Below are 12,007 nucleotides of genomic sequence, written 5' to 3' on the forward strand. Positions count from 1 at the left end.
AACACTGACATATTATTGGTGTGTTGTATCAAAAGTGTTAATAGAGCTTAATTAGAATTGATTTAGAGTCCTGCTACTGTCCATGTGACAAATTGAAATCAAATATATGCTCTTAAGTTAGCTCTGTTTTGGTCTCCACCAACTCCTTGGGAACTTTCTACACAAACTAGTTACTAACTTTGACAGTCTTCCATTTAATGCTTCGCAGATTACACACAGTGGGTTTATTCTCACTTTTTCATTGAAAACAGACGCCAGTTTCTGTTGCAAACAGTGTTAATAAAGATGTAAGATTGAGCCAAACAATGGACCTGCTGCACTATAAACCAAAACAATGAGCTTAAAGAGGCTCGAACCCACAGAAACTGCTGGGTAGTGGTATTATTTTCTGTGGGCTGGTCGATACCAATGACTGTATGTATAGATGGAAGACGCGTCTCCATCTGCTCTCATTGTACGAAATTGATGCCAAAATAGCCCCTGTGAGGGGCGCTGCCATCTTGAGTCACATGTTTTGAGGTTTTTCTTCTCTCATAAATACAATTAATATTGTTATTATTTTGTTTTATTGTGCCCATACCAAGTATGTAATTGGTGAGGTTTGCACACCAGCATCTGTTGTAGCATTGTATTCAAAGATTTGAAAGACTTTTAAACCAATGAAAACTGTTCAAAAGCTCATAATATTCTATTAAAAATACATTTGTGTCTTGATCTCTTCATTAGAACGAATTTATTGGAGATTACATACGGTCTGACGACATTAATAATTATTAGTCTCCATTGACTGCCAGTGAGAGGGCTGAGAAATCAACATTTGTGCAACAGTTTAGATGACATCATCTCCCAGACAGCAGAGACAGCCCAGACGGAGGCGGACAGCTCATGATTACAACATCGCTTGTCTTACCTGTTTCCCCTCAGGTTCTTCTTAGCTCATAACACAGAGGCAAAAATCAGAGTAAATAGATTTGTAGGGATTTTAAAGGACTTCCAAGCCAAGGTTATTTCGTATGACGACCATCCGGGGAAGAAGAACAGAGAGATGGGAGCTCTCTGTAGTTTGACTCAGATTTATAGATAGAAGGCTTTGAAGAAGACGCATATCCGAAATGTCAGCCCGTTCATCTGCTCAATAAATCTCCCGTGCAGACTGCAGCCCTCTCATCCTTTCTTGTTCTTTGGTTAGTCATCCTTTGATGTACCAGGGATAACAGGTAGAGAAGCAGTCTGTAAATACTGTTTAGTGACACTGTCTAAAACGTGATTACTGGCCGTACGAAATGTTCTCCCTGACATTTGTCTTGATAATATGACGGGTAAAAAAGGTTGGGATGTATGATGGGATAATGGAAGAAATACAGGAAGTTGTAACAGTTCTTTTGTGGTTTTAAGTATCCAAAATCTTAGAAGGGGGTTTCTAGGTTTAAGTACGCTGATTTGATCATATTAAAGTAATAATCTTAAATGTCTGTTAAGTCACTTTCTATCGCTGAATGAGGTAACACAATGGTGATTGAGCCTATGGCCCACTGATGAAAGCCTTTGCATTTGCAGTATTACAGACTGGGTGTCTGGTGCGACATTTGCGGAAAAAATGACGAGCAGTGCCCAGTTAGTGACGTGTTTTCCATCACCCAGCAGTGGTTGGTCTGCCAGAGAGGGTAGGCGGAGCTAAGCGGCTGCTTTTCCGGTCTCTGCAAAAGTGTTGTGAGTAAACAGTAATCTACTATGTCTGAACAAACAAAGAAAAGATCGATGACTACAGAGCCAACCGTGGAGCCAAACTGAGATCTTCGAGATTACAACTTTAACAATGTGATTTTCAACAATAATGAGTGACAATCTATCAAACACTGTGCGCTACAGTTGTGTCGGCAGCTAAGGAAAATTGTTTAGATGACCTGATACTGCTGTCAGGTGTGTAATGAAACAACTAGAATTATATGGGTTTGTGGATATCCTCAAAGACACGAGGACTGAGAAGAATCCAACACACTTTAGTGAGTTTTCTTATTTTGAAGGCAGGGTTCATTCTAGTTTTAGTATGAGATTTGATATTATTCTCTTTAAAGAGGACATCAGTGAGGAAAAAACAATAAGAAACCCCATCAGTATGCCACCGAGACAATTGATGTTTCTTTTTAATCTGTAATTTGCTGCCTAATAATACATTGTATGAGCCTTTAATACGTTTTTTTTCAGCATTAAACAATAGCTTATTCAGAGGCCTAACTTGGATTGGAATTTTAATTGGCAGTCAGTGTTTCTATTCCTTTTAAATGTTTTTTATCTGTTTCTTCTGGTGAGGAAGATTTCTAAAACATTGTCCTCATGACGCACTGATGAGGACATCTGTTGTTTAGATGCAGTGGGTTTGACACCAGCGCCACTGTTTTCACACAGTGACAGGGATAGGTCACCGTCTGACTAGAACTGACTCAGACCTTCAGACAGAGCTCCACATGCCTGCAGTTGTCTAAAAGACAGATCCCAGGAATGTCTATGAGATCATCCCCTCTTCAGTAGAAAAACTGTACTCGAGCTCAGTGACTCACTTTGTAAATGGCAGGGGAAATGAGGGAATCAAAAAGTACAGCAGAGAGGATAGTAGGATATCCACTGACAAATGGGAGAGGTTACTTCTGCCAGTGAGGCGTTCAAATGACAACACAACATCTTTATTGCTGAAGACGATACTCAGGCCTTGCAGGTTTTCGCTTAAGACCTGGATCAGCGAGAATTTGACCGGTGTTCGTTTTAAGTGCATGTCCAGATTATCCTTCAAGCCCCAAAAGCCAGCAGTGAGCCCCTTTATGGTTTAATTTCTTTTAGTCACGCTATTAGAAATGTCTCGACAACTGTTGAACAGACTGCCGTGAAATTTAGTACAGATATTTAATATCCTCCACAGGACAAACTGTAACAAGTTTAGTGAGTCCAACTTTCCATCTGGTAGCATCATGAGGTCGAAGATTTTATTGTCCAATCTTTTCTTTAATATCTGTAAAATTTATGACATTTCAATCAGCCTCAGCTGTACTTCCTAAAAAGTGCTAATTGCCAAATACTAGCATGCTAACACTGATGGGGGTAAACATACCTTCTAAAAATAAGCATATTTACAATAGCATTGAAAGTGTTAGAAGTCTCAGACCAAAAGCACAGACATTCCCTATAACTTAGAAATATAAATGTAGCCCATTAAAGGTTATTAGACATTAGGAAATGTTGATGGTATGATTAACATGAGAAAAGCTTAAGATAAATGGTTTGTTAAGTACATTAAAATACCGACTAATACACAGTAGCCCGGTGGTGTACTCAGGCTGTTTTAGGGGCGGGGGCAAAACATAAAGAAAAAAGAAAGGACACCAGCTGTATGCCATGGGGCCCCAGTGCGCAGAAAGTTATGATGTGAAACAACACGGACCTTTTCTCACAGGCATGCCAAGATGCCACGAGGGTACATTGTCTCACAGGTGCAGTAGTAGGTGCAGAGGCTATCTTATATTCTAATGTAGGCTCATTTTTCCATAGAAGGGCATGCAATCAAATTTTATCCATTGGAAGGGCACCTGAGAGGGCACGTTATCATTTTTCTACAGGGGCATCCATGAGGGCATTTTTTCAAACTTGGTTGCACCCCCGCTCCCCTCCTGAGTGCACCACTGCTGTAGCCTATTCATCACGGGTAAAAGCAGTTTGACCATTGATGAATAACAGGTTTTAATATAAAAACGAATAAGCTACATAGCTAGATATTATGTTGTCTGGTGCTGCCTATGTAGCTGATAGCTTTTCTTTTAAACATAAATGTTGCTTGTTTTTTCATTTTGAAGTTAAACTGGTAAAGTTAAATTGTCTTTAAATATATGTGAATAAACTTTGATTACTGTACAGAAATTTAAGGCTATTAAAACAGTAAATGCTCTAGCCTACAGGCTACTAGCTAATTAACAAAGGAAGCACTAATGATGAAAGCCTTACCTGTAGGGCTATGTTCATTGATGATACAACAAGAGTTAAATTGCTTGAAGAGGAACTAAAAAATGAATTTACTACATTTTTTCCTCATATTTGACTTGTCACGGTACAGAGTAAGCTAGGTCTCCCCCGGCGCTGCCCCGCCCCCTTCCTCTCTGCACAGACCGTGTAAAGGCGGGCAGGACAACCCGTCATTCTACGTCACAGGCGGCTTCCTTATTTAAACTTGAATCAAGAGGGGAGGAAAGTTTTCACAGACGGGACAGCGTTGCCTAGCAGCTAGGCGGAGGACTCATTGCTACTTCACGTTGTGTTTTTTCATATATCGAGGATCCGCGGACACTTTCCGGCTCTGTCTACTGCCTGTCAACTGTTCGTTTCCCTCTCGCAGACTTAATGCCAAACATGCCCCAAACCGTGACACTAAAGGGACCCTCTCCTTGGGGTTTTCGACTGGTGGGAGGACGGGATTTCAGCACACCGTTAACCATCTCCAGGGTAGGTAGTAGCCTGTCTTAGCTGTGTGTTGCTCCGCTGTTCATCCATTCATTGAGCCGTGCGCAAAGTAGAAGAGGACAGTCATGAGAAACTGCTACTGAATGACAGTAACTGACCGGCGCAAGGAATGTAGGGAAAGTTTATTTGACTGTGCTGGTATATGTGCCTGATAATTTAAAAGAAAGAGCTCTATTACACGTGAAAACAGCAATTATAAGTGTATGAAGTTGAGCTTTATTTGGAAAGCTGACGGACGGTACCATCTAATTCCTGGCACTTAAAGTTGCCAGTACAATTAAGTGATTTATTTTACAATTGGCCGACCAATTATTTTAAGCTCTCAATTAAAGACAGAAAAAACACACTATTGTTGATATTTGTGTCATAATTTAAAATGCAATACCGAAATACCCTTCAAAGTAAAAGTTAGTTAAAGAGTAAATCCTACATTTTGAAATTGAATTAAATATTTTTTTCTCATACAAATATTATCACATATATACAGTATTTTGAACAAGTTTCAGCAATTGACCATAGGTTGTAGTAGGATAGGCTTATCCAGAGCTTAAACTAGCCTACTACCTAAAATGGTTCATGATGACAGCTACTGTTATTTAATCATTGGTAATATTGCTGGTGGTAGAAGCTATTTTGATATAAGAGGTGATATATTATTCACAAAGCTTCATGAACTTTCCTGACCCCCACAATATGGGTCAGGAGTCAGTGTGCTGGCAGTGGATCTGGCAGTAGCCAATACTTCATCCCGGCCAGAGTAAACACAGCCCGGTCCTGCATGCTGCAGGGCTTGCAGAGAGGAGGGGGGGTGCTGACATTTGTTTTTCATCAGAGCTCATTGGTGCTGCTGAGGGATTCCAGGTGTTGTGCTCAGCTGTATCACCAGCCCCAAACCGGCCCTTTAACTACAGGGCCCTCGCACTCTAAACTAGAGGTGTAATTTTTTGATTTACGGCGGCTGGTTAACAACTCTGAGAGAAGCAGACGACCCCCTGAAGGTCACCTGAAGTGCTCACAGTTTTTAAACCTACAACCGAATGCCTCAAGAGTTCTGATGCAATTTCAAGGCACGATTTGACCGGCGGAGTGTGTAAAGTGAAAGTTTAGACAGTTTTACGTCTTTAGGCTTCTGATTTCAACTTTAAAGACAGCTTTAGAAACCCAAACAATACATCAGGAAATGCAATCCTCCTTAAATGTCTTCTTTTGGCTTCATCTTTCTGCCTTTCATGTGCACGGAATAATGTTCCCAACAAAGAGCATGCCCAAGACCGGTCTACTGAATCCTGTTGCAGCTCTCTTGTGTTTCATGCTGAATTTAAAGTCAAAATGTTGCCTCATTCTGCCTCGGGGCATCTCAAATTTTCTGCTGCATACCTTCCCCACTCTTTAATGATTTGTAAAGCATGCAAGTTGTGGTTTTAGTTTAAGCTATTAAGCAAATTCTGAATTTTTTCCGGTTCAATCTGATCGGTGCATACTTGAGTGCCTGCCAGTAGGAGACCCATGGCATGCACTGGGAAGTCTCTTTTGCATTCTGAACATTGCGTAACGCAGTTATGATGGCATCAGCTGAATTAATTACAGGTTACATTTAATAGACAGTTACAGTACATAGCAAAGCAAAGGTGGCAATAAAAAAACAGCTTGCATGAGTAAATATGGGAGTTTCGGCTAATGCCAAAATCTTGTCTTGCAAGTTACAGAAGGAAGCAGCTGCATATTTAGCAAAATATGTAATGTCAGAGGCATTAAAGCACACAGTTTTTTGGCAGCGAGACCCGTCATTACCCTACTTCCTGAAGACCTTTATTTTTTGCTGTCTTTGCCATTGCAGAGCAGTCCGATGTCCAATTGACATCACATGTTCTGAAACATCCGCTGACAGCACAAAAAGTGTTTTATAGGCTGCATTTTATAATTGTTTTATCCTGGTGTGTCTAATATGCTGGTTTGCCAGAGTAAATAAATCAAAATTTAATTGAAGGATAAGTGATAAAAAGTAGAGATGGTGGGAAAGAAATCTTTTTGCGTCACCTCATGGGAACCGGTTGCATTTTGAGCTTGTAGCACGCTGTGAATCATAGCTGCTGACATACTGGAGTATTTCCTAAACTTGCTATTCATCAGACGCTTGCTACATTCTTGCAGAGCAGTGCGTACCCAAGGCGGCAATTACAATGTGTTGAATGGCGACACGGAGAGAAATACATGGAGGTAGAGAAAACATGTGAGAGACAGATTCTTTATGTCCTCCCGCATCCAGAATGCCTCTTAAGGGGGCATTTTAGTATTTAAACCTCATCTGAATCATTCGACGCTGTCTGCTGGCTGAGTTCTCATGATTGACAGGTCCCCCATCCCTCTTCCTTGCTTAAAGTGGATGCCATGAAACACCTGCACTTGGAGACAGTGAAAGTTGTAAATACCAGAAAACCAGTTCTGATGGCACCAGCTGGTTTTTTGCTTAAGGTGATAATGTCCCGGGTTAAGCCCATTAGTCCCCTGCCAGCCTATTAGAGCTGCAGCCAGTTAATGCCGTGTCAACTTGACTCTGGAAACATTTGCCCTCATTGTGTGAGTGTGCAGTGGAAGGTTGTTAAACGGCTTTGTGTGCCTGAGAGTGAAAAGGTGGCCAAGAAACAGAAACATCGTAAAATCTGTGATGTAACAGCAGAAGCATTTAGAGAGGATGCGTTGAATATGACAGCTGTGGTTCAAGTCATTATGTGAATCAGTGTCCAGGCTGAAGGTGACGCAGGACGCTTGTCAGACCTGCCAATTGGCAAACAGACGTCTTCTGGACAGGAATTCACGACTGAGCGTTGGGTACGTAATGACCTGAGCGGTGCACACCTCGCTGTCCAGCTTCCCCTCCGACACCTTTATACTGCGGTCTGTCTCGTTGGTGCTTGATGGGAAATTGTGTGTGCAGCGTTCACACAAGTGTTGTAACTTCATTTAGAGGTGGCATTCTTTAACTTGTATTTTTTGTCTGTTCATTAGTTGATTTACTTTTTTGAAGTTCAACAAAAAGCACAAAACATGCTTCCCAGTTCCTTAAAAATTAAAGTTTTTAATGACATAAAAGAGAGAGGGACAACAACTTCACAAATTCGAACATGTTGTAAATTATCAATAAACAAATTACCTTGTAGATTAAAAAAAAAAAGCATATTTGACCTCCCTTATTTACTTTAAAATCCACACGTTAGTCAATTATGAGTTTACAAAAAATCCGATGACTGTTACAGCTGGCTCACGCATCGCCGAAGTGGTTGCCATAGGTTACACATAGTGATATGCATAGCGTCACCACGTCCATTAACGGGATTGGCTCCTTGGGTTTGAGACGTCCAAACCTGCCAGTCTGAAAACTTGTTGTTCAGCCTGTCCTTGGTACACTGCAGTTTAAAAGCAGGCAGGCCCAGCCATGGAGGTGACTGCTGATGTTGTCCCCGATATGTCTTGTAGCACATGAAGAACACCACATGGAGATGTTTACAAAACTTGATTTTCACTGGAGGGGGTCTTTAATGAAATATATTGAGTTCATTATCAGATGAGACGAAGTAAAGAAGCAAATTCTTTCAATTTAGATTCTTTCAATTTAGAAATTAGATAGGAAGAATGACTTTAAAAGTTCATCAATTATCTCTTTAGTGGCTAATCCACAATTTTCCATTTTATCAAACTAAAAAACATAATTTACCCTGCAGACTTTCAGGTGAATTCTGCATAAAGATTCAAATCTACTGTTTTAACACCTTCAGTAGTTCTTAGTTTATACAGCGTGTTATCAGCTGACACTATCATTTCTTTATGGCTTCTTGTGTTTGAATGGGGTCAAAGTTTAACCTTAGTCGGACTGATACATTATCAAAGTGTTGTAACTTTATACCGCTTTGTAACTTTAGTCTGCGTTTTCAAATATTGAACCATCTAACCTCCAACTTATCAACCTTTTCAGTTATATTGGCCAAGTATGTGGGCACATACAAGCATTTGACTCCGGTTTTTCTTAACTCTTATTGTACAGACACGTAAATCGACATACTACATTTTAAACAAGTTAGACAAAGGTAACAATTCTCAACAATAGTTAAGAAAAAAGACTGTACCCATATCAAATCGTATTGTTTTATCTGTGTAAGCTGTGAGCAAATATAAGGTTGCATCAGCAGTTATACATTCATTGATCCCTAGTGACCTTTGCACCCTTTAATCTCTCAGTTTACGTCCGTCCTCGCCACATACCAGAGGCGGGACATGTGACCTGAAGCAACATGGGGTGTTCCTCCGGCACTGCTGGTCATAATAGCATCTTTACAGGCTGCTCTTTGGCTGCGCTTAGAATTACAGATGCTGCTCGAGCTGCATCTCGACAACAAGCTGAGCGCAAGATAACAGATGGTGCTCTCCAAGAATTTCCTGTTGTCAGTGAAGCTGCTGAGTGGCTGAAACACAAGGGCAGGAGGAACAATGCGGGTCCTTGGAGTTGTTGGTGAGCTTTTCCTGCTCATCTGGTTATCTGATGTTTGAAAGTGACTCTCTGTGATTGATGATTACTTGAAAATGTGTGAGCACAGGCGTGAAGACGAGTAGATCTCTGGTCTTTTTACATCAAAAAGTAAGAAAGAAATCACAGTTTTACAGATGAATTTAGAGGAAAACAAATCTTATACATTCTTGTACATTTATTACACTTCCTAAGGCAACCTGTAGTTCTTTTGACTTCTGTGCTTTCCTTGTAAGCTTCAACATGGTCTTAATAAACTTGCATTGCCACAAACACATATTTTCTTTCAATATATTTGCTGCCAAGTATCTAAAATATGATTCTTCACGAGAAATTTAAGCATGATAGGGCGAGAAAGACTTACAGGAAACTCTTAGGGGAAAGTTGAAGAATTATTACTAATCTAATTACAAATCAGATTTAAAAGAATTACCACACACCTTTTGATGCCTAACATTGATGAGTAATGTAACTGACGTACACAAATGCATTACACTCTGCAGTTACGCCCACGTGACCCCCCTGTTTCCTCGTGCCCTCATTAAACTCCACATATTAAATCATCAGCCGCAGCACAGGCCTTGGCAGGTTCAGTGTCTTTGTTTCAGTGTGGTAATCACACAGCAGTCAGAACCTCACACCCCGGCCTGTGTTATGGATTTCCGTCACACAGGTCATAACCATGGTTCCTATCAGAGGTCCAGCAAGCAAACAAAGGCGGCTGAAACGCTGCCAGGAATTATTCTCCGTGTTGACGCTGAGACGTGTGACTCAGTCAGTGCTCTCCTTGTCCTGCAGAAAGCATCACTGTGGAAGTGAAGGCATGATGAAATAATTGTAGGTGATCTATTCATCTTGTGTAATGCTTTGAAATAACCAAATAAGCAGGTGTTGATGTTGATCAGCAGGTCTGGGTGACTGTTGACAGTTGTTTAGGCTGAATCTAATGGCTATACTTAAATAGCAGTTAGCTCAACTACACGTTGTAATGTAGTCATTAGAAGAAGAAAATAACCAAAGAAAAGTTCTTAAAACAAAATGTCTGATAAAATTAAATTAAAACAACTTGTTTTAACTTGGATATCTATATTTCCTTTGACCTTCAAACTTGCCTGTTTGTTGTATCTTATATAACACATAATGTAGTGTATTGAACCATATCGTATAAAATCGTATGGCATTGTTTCTTGGTGTCTTATTCTACAGCTAAAAATTACCATACAAACAAAGTGCCCTTACACAAATATGGAAGACAGAGGCTGTTCTGCATCGGTCTGTTATCATTGTGTATAAAAGGTGGAAGATATGCACTATGGGTAACAGGCAATTGTTTTAGTTTTAGGTTATAATTTGTACATTCTAATTCGTTTACAATTTGTTTGTTTTTCAGTGTTTTTTATTTATTATTTTTACTGTGGAGGAAGCTACATGTGTGCAGCGTTCAGATCCAAGGCAAATTTTAGGGACAGTAGAACAGTATTTTATCGTAACATATATATTTACATATCATATTGTCTCATTAGTATTGTATCGTATCCTTAGTATTTTGATTAGCGTTCGTATTGTTAGTATTGTATTGTATCGTATCGTTAGTATTGTGAGTATCGTTAGTATTGTATCGCTAGTATTGTATTGTATCAGATTGTATTGTATCGTATCGTTAGTATCATTAGTATCGTATCGTATTGTTAGTATTGTATTGTATCATATTGTATCGTATTGTTAGTATTGTATATTATTGTATTGTAACATATCTCAGTGTATATTAGTAGTGCAGTATTAGATAATAATGCTGAAATACTTTGTTAGAAACTAAGTTAGCTCTCTTTATTTTAAGCCTTTGATCTTTGTCTAAGAAAACAGAAAGACATGACCAGCAGACAAACAATGATGACATGACAGAAAACTTCGCCCCTGAGGCTGATGTCACTCCAGTGAAAGTGTTGATGCAGCTTTATCACACAAAGTACACAAATGTTCACACAGAATCGCCCTTTTTATACTGTCCTCTGGTTCCCTCTCACACACACACAGAAAAACACACACAAGTGCCCGCTGTGAAACCACACTGCAGCACTCTCATTCATCAGGCCAGTCAGCGTGCCACACGATGACTCTGTGTGACATGAGGTTGTCATTTGTTAACCGAGCTATCTGTTAGCAATTAACTATGTCACTGTTTGTGGAGCGGCCCCGTATGGAAACGATGCGACTGTTTAGATTTCCCAACAAGCGGTGAAGTTTCTGCATCATCGCAATCAAATCCATCATGGTCACGTCTGACAGTGCGTGACCTAATCCTGATGTAGAAAACATGTTGTTCAACATCAAACATTGTTGCATGTCAAAGTGAAGCCTTTGACATCCATCCCTTCCATGGATGTCTGCTGGAAGTAAAAGTAGGAGTGAAATTGCGATTAAATTCTTACCGTATGATCTGAAGTTTCTATTTCTAGAAACGTTGCATCATTTGGTTGAATTTATTGTCTCTCTCTTCTCTTCCAAAGCCACGTTTCATCATTCACAACAACTTTGTTTGCATCCTCTGACTCAGCCATGACAACTCTTCATTAGATGCAGTCACACACCCTGTTTGTTTTTTAGGATGCTGTCAACACTCATTTTGGGATTACTGTTTGTATTTTGGCCAACAGATTAAAGGGCCAGTTCGCCGATATTCAACCTCAGTCCTATCATGCTATCATAGGGAGCTAATGCTATTATGGTATGCAATTTAGCTCTGTGCCTTTGGAGGATGATATCCGCTTCTCCAATGGGCTCTGGAATACCTCTGCCAGACTACATAAAATGCGTCGTCTGGTCGAGGCCAGGGAGCTTGCTAAGCACTTCAGCAATCTAGGACGCCCGCCTCCGACGTCATATCTTGTTTAAAATAATCAGGTTTGAAATGTAGACTGCAGACCTGAAGATTTTTTAGACGATCCACCGGTATATTCTTGTCCTACTTCGGATTCTGTACCGCTC

General features: G+C 40.1%; 1 protein-coding gene across 1 annotated transcript in view; it reads left to right on the forward strand.

Annotated features, from left to right (window-relative positions):
- The first annotated feature begins 4,280 nt into the window (after positions 1-4,280).
- pdlim4 (PDZ and LIM domain 4) overlaps positions 4,281-12,007 on the forward strand; it is a 57,150-nt gene continuing 49,423 nt past the window's right edge. Inside the window, exon 1 of the mRNA XM_069672071.1 lies at positions 4,281-4,485. Coding sequence (XP_069528172.1) covers positions 4,384-4,485 — 102 coding nt within the window. The 5' untranslated portion in view covers positions 4,281-4,383. The remainder of the gene's footprint in view (positions 4,486-12,007) is intronic.

This window comes from Semicossyphus pulcher, unplaced genomic scaffold, assembly GCF_022749685.1.
Source record: "Semicossyphus pulcher isolate SPU_LCO1_2020_fin unplaced genomic scaffold, fSemPul1.0.p SCAF_10, whole genome shotgun sequence".
In the NCBI taxonomy this organism is placed as follows: Eukaryota; Metazoa; Chordata; class Actinopteri; order Labriformes; family Labridae; genus Semicossyphus; species Semicossyphus pulcher.